The 18,646-nt window shown below is 48.6% G+C and overlaps 1 protein-coding gene across 14 annotated transcripts in view; it reads left to right on the forward strand.

Moving 5' to 3' along the window:
* Positions 1 to 18,646, forward strand: part of ADARB1 (adenosine deaminase RNA specific B1) — a 156,102-nt gene that overhangs the window by 58,506 nt on the left and 78,950 nt on the right. For 6 of the 14 annotated variants that reach the window (XR_002912752.3, XM_009234043.4, XM_024239439.3 and 3 more), the window contains exons 3-4: positions 2,082 to 2,199; positions 10,423 to 10,494. The exons of 2 other annotated variants lie outside the window; for them this stretch is intronic. Coding sequence is in view for 6 of the 12 variants with exons in the window: in XM_009234043.4 (XP_009232318.3) it covers positions 2,163 to 2,199; positions 10,423 to 10,494 (109 nt within the window). In the remaining 6 variants the exon portion in view is untranslated. Of the gene's footprint in view, positions 1 to 2,081; positions 2,200 to 9,973; positions 10,099 to 10,422; positions 10,495 to 11,892; positions 11,964 to 16,725; positions 16,787 to 18,646 lie in introns of those variants that run through there. 6 more of the 14 variants (XM_063720924.1, XM_063720923.1, XM_063720925.1 and 3 more) reach the window with 6 other exon arrangements.

The following is an 18,646-nucleotide window of genomic DNA, read 5'->3' on the forward strand; positions in this document are numbered from 1 at the left end:
TTTAAAAATGTTGAACTTCTTTAACTTGAGGCCCTCACAATTTTCTGGGCCCCCATAAGTTATAGAACAGGGACCAGGCCTGCTGCCTTGTGGGGGCTGGGTGGGCACTGGCTCCACAGGGCACAGATCCTTCCTGTGGGTGGGCTTAGGGGATGTGAGGGATTCACTTTCAGATGTGACACTCCAGATGTGGGGTTGATGGCACATTTTTTTTGTCCAGTTACATCCAAGTAAAAAGAAGGACAAATTCTTACGGAACCTATGCAGTAAACTCCATTGTCAGGAAGGGTAAAGTGTCTTAGCATGAGTATTCCTGAGTTCTGAAAGTTCAGGAGAGTAAGATGTTACCTAGAGAGTGTTTTATTTCAGCTTTGAAAGCAGAGTCTACTGGATTTAGGGCTAGAGATAGACGAAGAAGAAAGAGAAGGGGCTTCCTTGAGCGCACATTAGAAAATACACCATTAAAGAGAATACCGACAATATTCCAAAGCCCCAGTCAGCGTTTCCCTGCCAGCTCCTCCAGTCTTACTTACTTCCTGTCTGCTGAGTGGTGGCTCATCTGTCAAGTTTTCACAGTCATGTGCTTCTGGGCACAAAGCCCTGGTGAGCCCGGCTCATTTCCCTGGTGGAATTGGACAGTTGTCGAAGGTGTGTCAGCCTCTGTTCAGAAGCCTGAGCCCCTGATTCTGCTCCTTGAAGTGTCAGTAGTTAAGGTGCCTGTATTGAGCTGGGGCTGCTGTTGCATCTGACTGAGGGTCCTCTTCAGGCCCACTGGCTCTTGGCAGAGCTCAGTTCCTTGTGGCCATAGGCCTGTGGCGCTTGGCTTTGGAGACTGCTCATAGCCCCTGCCCTGTGGCCCTCTTCCCAGCAGGGCAGTTCGCCTCTAAGGCAGCGTCTCCCTCTTCCTTTCCTCTCTGATCAGGCCAGGCCCACCCAGGAAAATCTCCCTTTTGATGAACTCAGTCAGCTGATGAGATGCCTTAATTGCATCTGTAAAATCCCTTCACCTTTGCCTTATGTAACACTATATCCCATCATGTTCACAGTTCCTCCCGCCTGCAAGGCAGGGGAGTGTACAAGGTGTGTACCCCAGGGGCAGGATGCTAACACTACATTGACTGAGAAAAGAATTTGTCTTACCTGTACCTGACAGGTGTGTACCTGAAAGAGGTGTGTGCCTGACGGTGTGTGTGCCCGATGGGTGTATGCCCGACAGTGGTGTGTGCGCCCGCTGGGTGTGTGCCCGCCGGGTGTGTGCCTGACAGTGGTGTGTGTGTGCCCACCGGCTGTGTGCCCGACAGTGGTATGTGTGCCCGACGGGTGTGTGCCCGACAGTGGTGTGTGTGTGCCCGCCGGGTGTGTGCCCGACAGTGGTGTGTGCGCCTGACGGGTGTGTGCCCGACAGTGGTGTGTGCGCCCAACGGGTGTGTACCCAACAGTGGTGTGTGTGCCTGCTGGGTGTGTGCCCGACAGTGGTGTGTGCGCCCGACGGGTGTGTGCCCGACAGTGGTGTGTGCGCCCGATGGGTGTGTGTGCCCGACAGTGGTGTGTGCGCCCGACAGTGGTGTGTGTGCCCAATGGGTGTGTGTGCCCGACAGTAGTGTGTGCGCCTGATGGGTGTGTGTGCTCGACAGTGGTGTGTGTGCCCGATGGGTGTGTGCACCTGACAGGAGTGTGTCTGACATGGGTGTGTGAGCGCCCAGCAGGGGTACGTACACTCGGGATGTGTGTGCCTGACATGCGTGTGTGTGCCCGACAGTGGTGTGTGTGCCCGATGGGTGTGTGCACCTGACAGGAGTGTGTCTGACATGGGTGTGTGAGCGCCCGGCAGGGGTACGTACACTCGGGATGTGTGTGCCTGACACGTGTGTGTCTGACATGGGTGTGTGCACCTGGCAGAGGTGTGTGCGCCCAGCAGAGGCATATGCCTGACAGAGGCCTGCCTTAGTGTTCAGGGTCCACAGTACATGAAGAATCCTACAGATCCCTATGGACAAGGCAGTACAGTGAAATTTGGGGCAAAAGACTTGCACAGATTTTTTTTTTTTTTTTTTTTTTTTTTTTTTTTTTTTTTACAAAAGATGAAATTGAAATGGCCAATGAGCACACGCTCATTCATCCAACGAGCATTGAGGACCCCCTAGAGGCCAGGCCCATGAGTGATGAAGATCCCGAGGATGAAGACGCCTTGCCAGCCAGGTCAGTGGTGATGGCATTTGTGGTCAGGGGCACCCAGCACCACACCCCTGGCTGCCGTTGACAGCTGGGTGAGTCCCCTGCTGCCTGGGCAGAGCCGCCTCTGCAGATGCCCAGGTGGGTCTCCTGGGGCAGGGACTGGCAGGCTGTGGTCTGTGAGCAGATTCTGGGACCTGAAAGCTAAGGATGGTTTTTACATTTTTAAGGAGTTATAAAACAAACAGAAAAGAAAGAATCTGCAACAGAGACCATAAGTGGCCTGCAAAGCCTAAGGTTTATAGAAATGGGCAGACCTGCTCTAAGGGGCCTGCTTGCTGGTGGGGCCTTGTCTGGGTTGCCAATTCTACTAATTCTGGAATTGGAAGGTCTCATGGAGGACTGTGTGCTGGGTAGGATTTCCAGATCCCAAGATGCTTTGGCTGCATTCAAACCCACAGGGCAGAGAGAGCCCTCCTCCCTGTTCCTTGGCAGAGGCCTCCACACTCTGTGTGCTGACCGGCCTGCCAGAATGACAATGACTGCCAGCTGTCTGCATCCTCCCGGCACCCCTTAGTGTGGCTGCCTACCGAGGGGAGTTAAAACCATAAACAGGTGGAGAATATCTCCTTCCAGGGAATCTCAGAGGACTCTGATTTAAGAGGAAAAGACCAAACTGCTGCTTTCAGCAGGACCACTGTGTGCTGCCCGCCTGTCAGCAGGACCACTGTGTGCTGCCCGCCTGTCAGTGCATGCAGATACGGGGTCCTGAGTTGGTGACCTCAAAACCGTGAGTGGTAGATGGACAGAGTAGCCCCTAATGAAGCAGAAAGACTGGAAGAGACAGGACCTAATTTAGGTCGAAAAGCAAAGTGAGGCCTCAGAAGATGAAGGCAGAGTGCGAGAAAGGCTTTCTGGAACTGACAAGCCTGCCATCCGCATTTCGACATGTATTAGAGAAATTGGAGAAAAACATACAAAGTATAGAATGTCAGCAGAAAGGTGTGGCCACAGTCAGGAGGGCCCTCCGTGGGTCCTGTGGGCCTGGACTGCAGGTGGGCCCGGTGGAGACTGTGCTGCCCCTTACCCTCCCCAGCGGGTCCTCTGTGATGGGGGTGGGTGAAGCTGAGTGCTGTCCCGAAAATCTGACCATGCACAGCCCCTTTCCAAAGACCCTTCTAATTTTAGAGGCCACCAGCAGCCATGGGACTAGGCAGCATCAGAGCAGGGACACAATGTGAGTCATATGCACCTGTGTTCGTCCTGTGGTGTCCCCAGGCCCATGGGGTTGGGAGGGATCAGAGGGATCGGAGAGAGGGGAGTAAAACCAGGGGAAGGAGTGGAGGATCACAAACTCCCTCCCCTTTTTAGTGGCCAGCTGCTGTGAGGACTCGCTCTCTTAGGACAGGTCCACTGGTCTCTGAGCTCTGGTTCTGGCCTCCTGTCAGGTGCCCTGGTGCGGGAATGAGTGAGGGACAGCAGGGCAGGGTTTCCAGGCTTCCAGCAAGCTCTACATAATGGGCGGGGAGACCATGCTCTTAAAAACACGTGGACCCTTAGCATTCTTCTTCCTCAGACCTGGGGCTTCAGCCTAAGCTGAGATGACAGGGAAGAACTACACATACACCAGATTTAGGGAAAATGACGTCAAGTGGTGCAGACAAGTGGGGCTGCTGCTTGGGAAGTCGCAATGTTTGCTGCACTCGGCACCATGTTTCAGAACCTGTAGCAGCGCTCAGGAGAGAGTCATTCCTTTAACAAGGAGCCCCTGTGGGGAGGCAGTGACCGAGGCCTGAGGACAAATGTGGGGACAGACCAGTCTTGTGGTGACAGCTGGTGGGGGGTAGAAAACAGTAGAGCTGCCCCGCCAGCCCACGGCTGCTGGGAGAGCAGGGGTGTTCTTGCACCCAGAGGAGGCACCCGGCCGCTCTCCCCCAGGTTGCTTGGCGTGTGCGCTGCAGGGAGAAGCCCGCCCCCAGCTGGTGTCCACAGGGGCCAAGGACACTGGTAGGTAGGTGTGGAACAAGGGAGTTTGTGACTTGGGATTGTTTTCTACTTAAAAAATAATCTGAGTAAAGCTTGGTTTAAACAGCATCAAGTTAAAAAAAAATTCCTAAGAAGTGGTTGGATTCCCAGTTTATATGTGGCTTTAAGGTTCTGAAGAAGTACACAATTAACCACAGAAGTATAACTTGAATAGATAAGAATTTAACAAAATAGACACTGTTGGGTGTAAAATCATAAATATCTGAAGTTCTTAGAAATTGGTAATTTTCTTTTAGCTTTGCTGTGCTCTGAGCATGACTAAACTAAAAGTAATGAATCCAGACCTTGAAGACTGGTGTGTGTGTAAAAGGAAAGAAGTGAGAAGATTCATGTGTAGATCCAGGACAATCTGAATTTACTTCTGTTCAGTATTTCCCAAAGGCTTTTTCTACATGGAGGGACTTGGAGTGACACAGCAGCTCCCTCTTGTGGGCAGATTCCCCCGTGTAAGGTGCTGGAGGCTGAGGTTCCAGCCTGCAGCCCCTTGTGATCCTGATATGTGGAGAGTTCTGGAAGACTGATGACTCCTGACCCCCTTCTTAACCTACACCATCGCCATGCTGGTGGTGGGAGTGGGGCTGTTGGCCATTCCTGCCCCTTGGCCACCCTTCCTTGGTCTGAGGGTACGTGGGTGGCCCTTCGGGTATGGCAGGAGCTTTGTGCTTTAGTGACTGACAGTCCCCTGATGCGTGAAGGCCCATCAATCCAATTTAAAATAAAACATTTGAAGTCTCTTCAGAGGACGGTGTGAGGATGTCTGCGTTCAGTGATGGAGCCTGGCCTCTGCCTTGCCCCTGATTGAGGCACTGAGGGTTCAGATACAGTCTCTGCCCGCTGTGTGTGAACAGCCTGGTGGGTGTGGAGGGGAGGAAGCCTGTGATGATGGTGGCACTGTGAGGAAAGTGGGGATGGAAGGAGGTGTGCCCAGGAGGCAGGGCAGGAGAGTTCATGGATGTAGGGTTGCAGCAAATCTGGAAAGCTGGGTGTGTTATCCAGGCAGATGGCATGGGAGGTGGGCACCCCAGGCAGGAGGGGCTCAGGATATGACTCGAGAAGCCTGGTGGGCTGGAGGGGAGGGAGAGGCTGGGCCTGCTGGGGGCAGGAAAAGAGCAGACCTGTGCTTAATTTCAATTTCTATGGGAGTGATGCCCTCAAACTTGGAAGGGCTTTTGATGAGAAGTGATAGAGTATAGCTCTTGCCCTCCTCAGCGGCATCACTGATTTTTTAAAATGCGTTTTAGATATTTGTATTTCTATATTAATTAGTATTAGGATTGGCTATAAGTGACAGAGATGCAACATAGTAGGAGCTTAACCAAGAGAAAGGGCTGCCTCCTGCACTTGCTATTGTTTGATTTGTGAACTTTAGACATTAACTGTGCACTGTTAGTTCACGTGGAGGAGGATTTAGCTACCTGAAGTTTCTCCAACCTTCTTTTCCTGTATCATTTAGGATTGATTCTGGGTGAAAGTCACAGCATGACTCACAGTATCTTACACATGTTGGATGTATATACACACTTATTATGTCATAAGTAATCCAGAGGGAGGAGTTTGCTAGAGCTAGTCCAGAGTTCAGCCATGTTAGGGCTCTGGGTGAGTATCGCTGCAGTACTGCAGCAGCAGCTTTAGACATCACATCTAAGGCAGGAACAACTGAGAAGGAGCAGGCCGTGGAGCTCTTGTCTGTTCCTTTTGTCAGAGACATTGCGGAAGCCCCCAGCATATTTTCACTTGTCTTTCACCAGAACTGTGTCTTTCTCCTTGGCCAGAAGTGTGTTTTGTGGCCAGCTTTAGCCACATAAGAGACAGAAAATGAGCCTTTCATTCTTGTGGCACCCTTGGTAGGGGGGTAGGGGAAAGGGCTCCAGGATGAGCCCTGGATCAGCTTACCAAGCCTGAAGCCACGCCCCCTGCTGGTCCTCCTAGAGACTGAGTGGCCCATGTGCTCATGGCCTGTGGCACTGGGCGGCCTCTCAGTTTCCTGCGTGGAAGGCAGCAGAAGCGCTTATCTGGCCCTCACCTCCTCGGTGGTGTCAGTTTGTCTGACCTCTGTCAGTTTGTTGTCTTCTTTTTTTTTTTTTTTTTTTAAGACAGAGTCTCGCTCTGTTGCCTAGGCTGGAGTGCAGTGGCACAATCTTGGCTCACTGCAAGCTCCGCCTCTCGGGTTCAAGCGATTCTCCTGCCTCAGCCTCCTGAATAGCTGAGACTGCAGGCACCTGCCACCATGCCTGGCTAATTTTTGTAGTTTTTGTAGAGACGGGGTTTTGCTGTGTTGCCCAGGCTGGTCTTGAACTCCTGGGCTCAGGTGATCCACCCACCTCAGCCTCCCACTGTGCTGGGATTACAGGCGTGAGTCACCGCGCCCAGCCTTATTTGTCTTCTGTGTTACCAAAGTAGAAAACTTCTTCTGTTCTGTAACCTTGGTTCAATCAAAGTTCCAAATTCATAAATGGCACTTATATTATTATGACGATTGCTGAAGTTCATGCAACAGTTTAATTTGCTTTATACTTGGATTTGGTATACTTGATTTTTTGGCTCCGTTTTCTCTTTTTCCTGATTTCCTTGATTTTTTTGGTTCCGTTTTCTCTTTTTCCTGGTTTCCTTGATTTTTTGGCTCCATTTTCTCTTTTTCCCATATTCTTGCCTGGCATGGAGTGGTAGAGCAGAGTAGGGAATGGAGTTGAGTTTGGATCCAGCGGTCGAGCAAGTGCCTCAACTCCCCTGCTCAGCTTCCTCCTCTGTCACGTGGGGCAGGGAAGGTGCCTGTCGGGCGCGGCGAGCGTGGTGAGTGTAGTGTGGGGCCGTGTGCGCCCATGGGCCCTGAGCATCAGCACTTCTGCCTCTCCGTGTCCTCTTATTGAGAGGGACCACTGCCTTTCTTATGCTGTATCCAGCCTTTTCTGGCTTATTCATTCTGTTTCTTGGAACCCATTTAATTCATTCTTCTTGAAATACATGTATTTTCTATTTTATTTCAAATTGAGACTTACCTTTCTTACAGAATTTGTTTTCTTCTGGGATCTCTGATTTTTTAAAAATTGGATTTACTGAGGTAAAATGTACAGACAATAAAACTCTTTTTTTTTTTTTGACACAGAGTTTCGCTCTTGTTGCCCAGGCTGGAGTGCAATGGCATGATCTCTGCTCACTGCAACCTCTGCCTTCCAGGCTCAAGCGATTCTCCTGCCTCAGCCTCCCTAGTAGCTGGGATTACAGGCGCCTGCCACCACGCCCGGCTAATTTTGTATTTTTAGTAGAGACGGGGTGTTGCCATGTTGGCCAGGCTGGTCTCAAACTCCTGACCTCGGGTGATCCACCCACCTCAACCCAGCCAAAAATCATTCTTCTAAAGTGTGCACTCTAATATATTCTGATAAATGTATGCCAGTGCCACACTACCAAGCAGCTGAGGTAGAGAATATTCTTCTTACCCCAAAAAGTTTCCTCTTACCCCATGCAGATGTCCTACCCATCAGGGCCCAGGGAGACCTTGTCTGATGTTGATGTCTTGTCAGATGGTTTGTATTCAGCAGAGCACCCAGACCAGGCTGTGAGGTACAGGTCGGCCCCTGGCAGCCCATGCCTTGTAGCTTCTGGGTGGCTCCTGGCTTGGTTGCTGTGGTGTGGAGCGTTGAGTGACCTCTGCAGAACAGCAGATGGTGCTGTAGGGCTGCTTCTAAGACTCAGTGGAGGAGGCTCAGTGGTGTTCTGAGTGGTGGCCACCAGGACAAACCTCCTGTCTTTACACCATCTGTGCGTGTGTGCATGAGTGTGTGTGTGTGTGTGCATTCCCAGTGTGCGTCCAGAAGCCAATTTCCTTCAGAAAACTTTCTGTTCCCTGGCTTTACCATTTAGAGGACTCATGAAGCAATGAGATGGAATACTTATAGCTGGTTTAATTCAGTAAGTGATCTGAATTGTAAATAAAATTTTATCAAGTAATTTATAAATTTGATATAATAAATTAAGTCTGCGGAAGGGGCTGATTGTGTTATGGAATGAGAAGTTTTGTACATCTTTTGCAATTCTAAAAATTGTGGCCGGGTGTGGTGGCTCAAGCCTATAATCCTAGAACTTTGGGAGGCTGAGACAGGAGGATTGCTTAAGCCCAGGAGTTTGAGACCAGTCTGGGTAACATGGTGAAACCCTGTCTGTACAAAAAATAAAAGTAAAAATAAATTAGCCAGGCGTGGTGGCGCATGCCTGTAGTCCCAGCTGCTCGAGAGGCTGAGGTGGGAGAATTGCTTGATCCCAGGAGACGGGTGGCAATGGGCCGAGATTGTGCCACTGCACTCCAGCCTGGGTGACAGAGCGAGAAACTGTCTCAAAAAAATTGTTACTTTGCTGTGTAGTCTTTGTGTGACATAATTGTATGATTCTATTGTTTTAAGCTTAATATTCCAAATAGGTAATAATTATGTTAAAATGCAAAAAATTAGCCTATACTCTCATGATCTAAATATGTAGTAGCAGTTTTACAGAATATATTTCAAAGGATTGCCATTCTGTTTTATTTTTAGTAGCCAGTTATAGAAAGCATTATTTTTAAATAATGCTTAAGAATCTTTAAAGAAATACCTGTCAATGTATGTTCCAGTTTAGTATCAAATTTATATTCAGAGCTCATAAGAATTTAAAAAGTTTCCCAGAGTCTGTAAATGGGGATGGAGCTGTCCTTCAAGGGTGATAGTCCTCCTAGGTTTGAGTTGTCCTCTGCTGCTAGCATAGTATCACCTGAGCTACCTGTGGGCCACCTTCACCACCTGTGGGTCCCTTCAGCCCCAGGGACACCTTAGCATCCCTGGGTCGCCTTAGCCACCCCTGGGCCATGTTAGCCACTGCAGGGTCACCTTAGCATCCCTGGGTCGCCGTAGCCACGCCTGGGCCATGTTAGCCACCACAGGATCACCTTAGCATCCCTGGGTCTCCTTAGCCATCCCAGGGCCACCTTAGCCACCTGTGGGTTACCTCAGCCACCAGTGAGTCACCTTAGCTACCCCAGGATCACCTTAGCCATTTGTGGGTCACCTTAGCCACCCTCTCACCTTAGTCACTCATGGTCAGCTTAGCTGTTTGTGGGTCACTTAGCCACCCCTGGGCTACTGTAGCCACCTCTGGGTGTCCTCAGTCACCCCGGGCCACCTTGGCCACTCTGGGTCACCTTGTCTACCCCTGGGTTACCTGAGCCACCCTTGGTCACTGTCTGTGGATGCTTGCTTGCTTTAAGCCACATTATGCTACTGCAGCTAATTAAGGTCGCTCAATTCAAGTGTCTCGTTTTTTTGGGCTCCTGCCTTTTTTTTTTTCAAATCGAACACCCGCTGTACTCGTTTGAGAAGTGTAGACTTTGATTTTTAACGCTAAGTTGCCTGGTAAAGTCACCTTTAAAGCCAATGGAAAAAGCTTAATTGAATTCATTTGTTTGAAGAAGTAGAGGAATGTTGCAAGTGGACGGAAAGTTATACTTTGTTCTGTTTGAAACCATTCTCATTCAGAAAACAGAAATGTGTTCATGTAAAGAAATATGTTATTTGACTTAATATTGTAAGGAATCTTAATTGAGAAAATAAGTAGTTGTGTTTTTTCTTTAACTGGGCAGCATTTATAGCGGGGTGGAGTGTGGGTCCCCAGGTTGGAGAGCTCTGGATTTGGAGTGGATCCTAGCACATGGCCACCATGTGACCTTGGGCAGTGACTCAGCCAAGCTGGCTGCCAGGCTCCTCCCCATGAGGTGGTGGGAGCCCTGTGGGATCTGCCTACTGGGTGTGCAGCTGCTGCAGCCTAAGCGGCGTCCTCGCTTGGTCCCGCCATGAACTCAGGGGTGTGGCCTGGCTCCGTCATGTGTTTTGCAGGGGGATCTGAGGGGCCCAGAAGGTAAGAAATTGCCTAAGGCCCTTGGCTAATAGAAGAGGGAGCAGGGCTTTGACTGGGGGACCAGCTCGTGACTCTGTGCTGGTTACTGCTTTACGAAAACCATGGCCATGCTGCACAGCTGTGCAGGCTCCACCTGCAAAGGCCAAAGCTCGAATGGCATCTGTGATGCTTGTAAAACAAGTAGCAGCCGTGTCCAGGCTGCTGCTCTGAAACCTCAGTCTCCTTTACTGAAATTTGATGACGTTTAAATGAGCAAATGCGTGTGTAGTGATTGGCAGGTGGCCATCGCTCAACCGACTTTTCCTGTGCCCTCTGCTTCGGCAGGTGCCCTTCCTCTCCTAACCTCCTGGCACTGTGCTCCCCACTCAGGAATTGCACCCAGCGTCACCTCTGCAGGTGAGTCCTACACCTTCCCCCTGCTCTCCAAACTCAGACCCCAAATCCAGCAGCATCTTCTCTCAGGCATCTATAGACCTCCACAACTTAAGACATCCAAATTCTCATTCCCTTGCTCTTGCCGTAATCTTCCCATCTCAGCAGTTCCTTCCTTCCAGGCTCTCAGGCTGAAGGTGGCCTATCCTTTCTCTTCTATCCCACATGGCAGCCAGGAGGCCTGTGGGCGGTGCCTTCAGGACACGACTCTTGTGCCCCTGTCCCCTACTCTGGCCTGAGTGTTTCTTTCAAAACTAGAACAGAACTAGATTAAAGCCCGTGTTCAAGATGCTGCCACAGTCTCTTGCCACCATATGACTGCCATGTCCTCACTGTGGCCCAGGAGGTGCCATGTGCAGAGCCGCTGGGGCTCCGTCTCCTCTCACTCTCTGTTAACTGTGCTGCTGTCAGTCTGGCTGCCTGGCTGTTCCTGGGCAGTTTCAGGTGCTGTGGCTACCTGGAACCTTCCATCTTCCCTTCTTCACTCTTCCCAGAAGAGAACACTCTTCCCAGCTGTCTTATGGCCAGCTTCCTCACCACCTTGTTGCAGTCTTTTCCACAATGGCATCGCCATTGCCCTAGAATCCAGCCATTGCCCTAGAATAACAGCCACTGTTGTCCCCCGACACTTGATGGCAGTTAATCTTTTATGACCCCCCTTGTCCCCATTGTCAGTTGTCTTTTTTTTTTCCTTATTAGAACATAAGCTCCAGGAAAGCAGAAGTTAACGTCTTTTTGTTCACTGATGTATCTCAGGCATTTAGGACAGTACTGGTACATAGTAGATGCTCAGTAAATAGTTAGATGAATGAATATTTGCTACTTTTCTTATTAATAGACATTTCTGAGGTACTTTAATATTACATTAAGTAATGTTACAATTTCCCATGTGTTGATTTTATGTAAATAATGAGTAAATTACTCTCATAGAGATTTTAGAATTCTAATAAACTCATATTTCCCCTTCTTATAAGAGTAGAAAAATGCTTTTAAGAGTTTTCCTAAATTAATATTCTGGGAACATTAAATTTTAGAACTTTACTCTGAGGACATAGATAAAAATAAAATTAATTAGATACCAGGAATGTCAGATGCTAAATGGTGTATGGCTATTTGTGACATTCTCATAGAATTAAACAGTTATTAACTTGCAAAGACGTGGCAGCTGAAGTCAGAAATTGATGAACTTTTAAAGTTGGGAAAAAAGAGCTTTAAGGTATCTTATTAAAATTTTAAACTGTCAGTTTAATCATCATAGAAACCACACCTGATAACAGTAAATCATTGCTATTCTGCTTTGAATTTCTGGATTCTCATGAATCAGACATTCTATTTTTATGTTTCTCTTCAATAATCCTAAAGGTAGAAGAAAGAAATGGGAAGAAAAAAGAAGAGAACCATAGCTACGTTGTGAGGGCATTACTTCAACTCTGGTAACTTCATGTGAAATGACTACAAAATGAATTAATATGCAGTAAGAGAGCCAGTGCCCCACCACGGCACCTTTCCACTTGCTGGCACACAGATTTACCACAATTAGGGCACCGCTTGTCTTGTCATGCCAGGAGAGTCTAAATTATTCTGACTTTCAAGAAACCAAAAATATGCGTTTTTGATGTTAGGAAGATTTACTGTGCGTTGGGCTGTGTCATTTGATGAGGAAAAAACCAAATGATCTCATTATGAAAATGAAGGCAAAATATATGTAAATGCCATTTTAATCTAACTTTGTATATGGATGCAGAACAAATATCAAACAGGGTTATACAGTGTGATAGTCAGGAAACTAGCATGCTTTTGTGTTTTATAGACTAGTCTAAAAGGAGCCCCAGTAGACCTGGTATTGTTAAACCAAGGAGGTCTTGAGAACTGTTCTGTCTCCTTTGTGCCCATAGAATTGTAGCATGTGGAGGTGACCAAGGAACCAGATCCCAAGAGGCCTCTGCCACTGAAAGGAGATTTTTGTTACTTGCGTTTCCTAGAGGGGGGCACTTGCGCCAAGCAGGCCCATGGGGCACACTGGTGTCAGTCAAGGGGCAGAAAGGAGCTACAGGAAAGCCCAGGACAGAGCCTGAGTGGGGTTTCTGTGGGAAAGGCAGGGCAGGGCACCAGTGTAGGACTGGCTAGTGTGAAGAGTTCCAGTGGGCCCTGGGCTGTAGGAGAGACCACTAGCTGCCTGCTACCAGGCCCTGGGGTGATATAGGGCAGGTGAGAAGTTAGATAAGGGAGGTGGGTAGAGCCGACCACCTTCCTGGAACCCTGTGCTGGCTATAAGCCCTGGGAGGGCCAGTCTCTCCCTGTGTCTGTAAGGCCCACAAATGCCAAAGCATTAGGAATAAGAAAATGTACTTAATAGAATTGATCCTGTGAGGACTGGATGCCTAACTGACAAATACAGAATCAGAAAGCACAGAACAACTGCCTTCATTGACAAGGTGGCGCACGGAGCTCAAGATAGGCACACAGCAGGAGGATGCCAGCAGGATCTCTTAACATGCTTACCGTGGTATCTTTTACAATGTTAACTGTAATCCCAGATTAATTTTTAATGACAGCATATCTCTGAAGATTGTGCTTTTAGTGTATTTTCATTTAAAGTCATATCTCATTTAGTAGACCTGCCAGATTCCTGAAAAGTTACACACCAGCCAGCCGACATGACCTTTGCCAGTCATATCGACCACGTTCTCACCGAGCCGTGGACTCCTCACTAGGAGCCTTTACCTACGGCCAGATAGCTGTTGTCACCGCCCGTGGTGGGGTTATGGTTTCGGACTTACCTGATCCGTTCTGCCGGGATTTTAAAGTATGGGAGTTTAGGCATACTTTGCAAGTTGTTTCTTGAATATACTTTTCTGAATTGTGGCTTGCTATACAAGTTTTGGTCTTTTAAGGTAAGAGTTACAATGGAGATGGGGAAATTATACTTTTCTCATTTCAAGGAAAACAACAGTCATGAGTTATGTATCAGTTGGGAAACGGGGGATGATAGGAAGTTGCAAGGCAACCTGGTTTCAGCTGGACCGGGACTCTCCCAGGGCTGCGTCCTGCTACAGCTGGCAGGACACAGAATACCACCAGCAGCCTCCCTGGGAGTGGCTTGGCCTCTTGGCCACCTCTTTCCACGGATGTGGTGGATGTGGGGGTAAACTAGAGAGACTAAAGCCCACTATTGAGCTCAGCTTCCTGTAGAAACCAAATCACATGAAAACCCTGACCCAGAGGGAGAAGGCAGAGTTGGACTTTTGAAAACGTGAGTGTGTCCAGCAACCAGGCAGCAACAGTCCTTGTTTTTATCGAACTTCTATAAGCACTTTATTTCTCCAGAATAATTTCATCATAAAGAATCCAGAGCTCAGACAGCTCTTTACCATCTGTCTTTTCCTTTTTTCTTACCCTGTGATTGGCTTGATCTGGACTGCCTAAAACCATGACAATATTAAGTGCTTTCTCCTGGATAAAAATTCTGGCTTCTTCTCTAGAAATTCTGGCTCCACTTCTCAAATTGTTTCTTCTTTGGTTCTGTCCCTGTTAGGAGACCCCTGGGTCCTCGGCTGGAGACACAGTGCAGCTAGTCCCAGCAGCCACTGTGCTTGGGCCTGGCCAGCCCCTCCTCCGGGGTCATGGCACTGCTCACCTGGTGACTAGGTCTTCTCAGCCAGGTCAGTTCATGTGCTCTGGTGTTTTTGAGCTTCTGGCTAGTCCTCAGTTTCTCAGACCTGGTTAATCACAGTGTGGAGTCATTTTTCATAACTGTGCACCTCACTTGTTTGATGCATGGCAAGGGAATAATTAAATTAATAAACCTACAGAAATTCCCCCTTACAGTTTTCAAATACAGTAAGTGAATTTCTACTATAAAATAGATCCAAAGAGGTTTTATTGTTTCTTATTTGAAATAATTAAAGAACATTTATGTTTCCCTTTTGTGGTTTCTTGGTTCTAATCCTGTGGGTTGCTTTTGACGTCCTCTGTTGGGGATACACTGTGCCTCCATATTTAACAGGAGATCCCGAACTCCCAGCAGGGAGCTAAAGCACAGATGTGTGCACAGATGCGTGCTTAGGTAGGGATTTTGTGCAAGGTGACTTGTAATGTGAAACTGTAAAACGTGCTACCTTAGACTGGAGAGAGAAGGGGGTGATTTGATGTTTTCCACACGCCTCTTTTACCAAAATGGGTCATCTTATCTGTCTCAGGCCAGGCCTCCTGGGGGCACAGGAACAACACAGCTGCAGTGAAGGAGGGGCTCCTGCAGCCGGGCTGGCCCCAGAGCTGTGGGTCGTGCCCCGCATGTTGCCCGGCGCGTTCTGCAGTTGCCCTGGCCTTAGTCCCCCATCTCACTGTGATAGCCATGCAGGTCAGCAACTGTGAACCTTCCTGGCTCCCACGCTGCCCCCTGGCACCTCTCTCTGTTTCTGCTCCCAGCATCCTCTCAGCTTCTCTTCTGAGCCCCATGCAGCGGCTCCTGCTTTACCACCACCACTTCTCCTCTGTCACCAAGAGAGAGCAAGAGTCTGTTGCGCCTGTGCCAACTGTCTGGTGAGGCTCCATCGAGTGATGTGGAGGGCCTTGCGGTACAGCCCTCTTGAACTCATCCCACCAGAGGCCTGTCGGCATCACTGTCAGAAGTAGGTGTTCTCCCCTCCCAGCCCCCGTCACAAGCTAAGCATCTGTGAGAACGGAGGCTCTGCTTCCCCGAGGATCCTGCCCCAGACGTGGGGGCAGCCTTTGCAGACAGCTTCTGTCCCACTCACTTCCTCCTTGGTTTTCACTCTTTTATGCCCTCATGGACCTGCCCACCAGTTCCCAAGCCCTCAGGGCCATGGCAGCCTCCGTGAGGGTACGAGCTGGGTAAAAGGAATTAAGGTGGAGTCACAGCTACCGGTGGCTGATTGCCCGTGGGTGTCAGGCTGCCCCACTGCTAGTTCACTGTCCCATGACAGCCCCAGTATTGTCAGCATTGAAGGAAAGAATCCAGACAGGCGGCGGAGGCTCCCACCTGATGACACCGAGGCTCCTGCCTTAGCACCAGGGCCTGGGCTTCCCTTTGCTGTAATGCCGTAAAGTATGTCAGGAAGGTTTGCCCATGACCTGGTGGAGAGAGAAGAGATGTGACAAAGCGACTCTGGCCTGTGTGTCCTGCCCACAGGGGAAGCTTGGAGGTGTTGGTTTGTGAAAAATCAGGGCTCTGAGGGCACTGGAGCTGGTACTGAGTTCTGCAGCAGTCAAGAAGTAGAGCAGAGCTGAGCTCCCAGCTGCTCATGGGCATCACAGACGCATTCGCCAGCAGCTGGGCTCGGCTTTGCTCTAACATCCACCCCTCCTCTGGGAGTGTTGTTTCTCTGTCCCTGGCTGCCCAGCCCAGCTTCCTGGCCTGGCGAGACCTCTGCATCATTTCTTCTCCCCAGCTTCTCTCTCCACCCATGCCACCATGGGAGAGTTTAGGCTGTCTCATCCCTGACTGGCCTGAGATAGGGCTGTGACTGTCCCCTGTTCCCTCTCTCCTGTCTTCCTCACCCATCCCCACATAATCAGTCCACCGTCCTTACTGCTGGATGCAAACCTGCAGACTCTCCATGGCTTTCAGAATGGAGTTCAAAGACATCACCTCAGCGTGAAAGGCCCTTTCAGGTCTGGCCTGGCACAACCCAGACACCCGCATGTTCCTGGGTGCAACAACATGGGCCCCAGGGCAGCTTCCCATGATGCATCAGCCTCTGCTGGCTCCTGATGTGGCCTCTGTTCCTGTCTTAGGCCCCTATTCCTCTCGGCAGGCTCCCCACTTGCCTTACTCTGTCTCAGAAGCTCATCCTGACACCAGCTCTGTCCTCTGTACTGGGAACATGGAGCAGAAATCCATCACGGCTGCATCATGCACGCTGATGAGTTGCTGGCTGCCTCCTTGTGCGCAGCATCTGGGGGCACTCAGGTGGCCCTGCTGTCCCTGGGCCTGTCCCTGACACTGGCAGGGGTTGGGGCACCAGAGTTCAAATGGGGGCCACATATCATGTCTAAATCTTTCGGAGTTTTGAGTCAAGCCAGTGCACTATTGATACAATATGTTGTGTCTTCTTCCTTGACAAGTACATCTTCAAAATGGAAAAAATATATGGAGACCTATGGTTTTTATATGAATTAATGTTGGCAAAATATCAAAGACCGCTGAATTTAACTGTTACCGTGCATATCTAGGTGTTCTCTTCAGAGGCCACTCGTGTTTGAATGAGTAACAGAATCAAGACATGATTGATCAGTAAGTGCATATATCTCCCATAACATTGATTATTTTGTTTTTATTTCTGCAAATCACTAATCATGTTTTATATTAAGCATTTTCAGATAATGCTTGTTCTATTGGTGTTCATAGCCTAATGCAGGGCTAGCGCACGAAGGCCTATAGCCTGTTTTTGTGCAGTGTTTACGTTTTTTAAAGAGCCGTTAAAAAATAAAATAGTGCAACAGAGACGTGGCCATGAAGTCCAAAGTACTTACTCTTTGGCCCTTTACAGAAAATGTTTGCTACCACTTGATCTAAAGGATTAAAAAATAAAATATGTCATTGGGCCAGATGCGGTGGCTCACGCCTGTAATCCCAGCACTTTGGGAGGCCAAGGAGGGTGGATCACCTGAGGTCGGGAGTTCGAGACCAGCCTGACCAACATGGTGAAACCCCGTCTCTACTAAAAATACAAAAGAAATTAGCCAGACGTGGTGGTGCACGCTACTTGGGAGGCCAAGGCAGGAGAATCGCTTGAATCCAGGAGGCGGAGTTTGCAGTGAGCTGAGATCCCGCCACTGCATTCCAGCCTGGGCAACAGAGCAAAACTCTGTCTCAAACAAACAAACAAACAAAAATGTCATTGAATTTGAAGTATACAAAATTTGAATATATTTCTGTCAAAAATTTTAATTTAAGGACATAAAGCAAAAATTATAATTTTTTGTTTTCAAAACATTATTTTTTCTAAATTATTAAAAGTTATAAGATATAAAGTAGTTAATGTGAAATGTTTAAATCAAAATTGTTTAAAGCTGAGTTTTAAATTTAATACTTTGAAAATTTAGTTAAATCATATTAATAATTTTATAAGAAATAAAACTATTGATAATTCTGATTTCTGACATCTGTTTGATTGCTGACATGGAGCCTGAGTCTTACGGTGTTTTGAGGGCCTCCAGCTAAATTGGGGTTCCAGTGCCAGAGTGGCTGGCAGCCCCACCCTAACGAGAAGTGAAGGGGCTGGGCATGCTGTTTCCAGTGCTTTCATGAGATGCTGCTTTGCCTCGCGGTCGGCCTGATGTCTCGTTGTTCCACCTGTGACCAAGGGGTCCCTCTTGAAATGTGTGTACTGACAGATGCCCTGGTGGCTCTTGTCTGATCCATGTCCAGGTTATTCCTGCCTGACTGTCACTCGTGCCAGGAGCCCAACACAAATTCAGACACAAATTCAGTACACCACACAATGGGGGAAACATGTTCAAAGATTTTTACTGACAGATCCTGAGCAGGGAGGGTGCCATGAGTCAGGAGGGCAGTCCTCTGTCCCTGGGTCATGCAAGCAGGAACAAAGGGTCAGGCAGAGAGAGAGAGCACTGCAGCCAACCAGCAGAACAAATAAGGGAGTAGGGTGGGGTCACTTCAAGTGTGTGGGCAGGTGCCTCTAGGTTCTCATCTCTGGTACTGGCTTGAGCCACTGGGTGTGGTGTAGAACTAGAAAGTGTCAAGGGTGGCTGAACTCTGCTGCTAGTAGGAGAAAGTGCAGCTCATATTCCAGATAGATGCTGAGGCAATAGAAAATGAAAAGAATTCACTATGCTTATTTATGCAGAGTGTGTCTGGACACACACAAATTTAAGAGTAATAAGAATTGCTTAATATGGCATAATTTCCTTAGGTGCCATGTGCAGTTGTCACAAACATTGCACTAATTGGAATAATGAATTAGAAAGTGGATGTTGGTCATTATTAGGAGAAGGTACTTTGTTACACGAGACAGTAGTTGCATTGTGCCAAGAGAAAGAATCTGACTAATTAATTTGTCTTTTTTTTCTTTTGCCTATGAGTGCGTCTTCTACTTGACTCCTCCCCATAATCGGACTCCTTCCAAGACAG

The sequence above is a fragment of the Pongo abelii genome, chromosome 22, assembly GCF_028885655.2.
Source record: "Pongo abelii isolate AG06213 chromosome 22, NHGRI_mPonAbe1-v2.0_pri, whole genome shotgun sequence".
NCBI lineage: Eukaryota > Metazoa > Chordata > Mammalia > Primates > Hominidae > Pongo > Pongo abelii.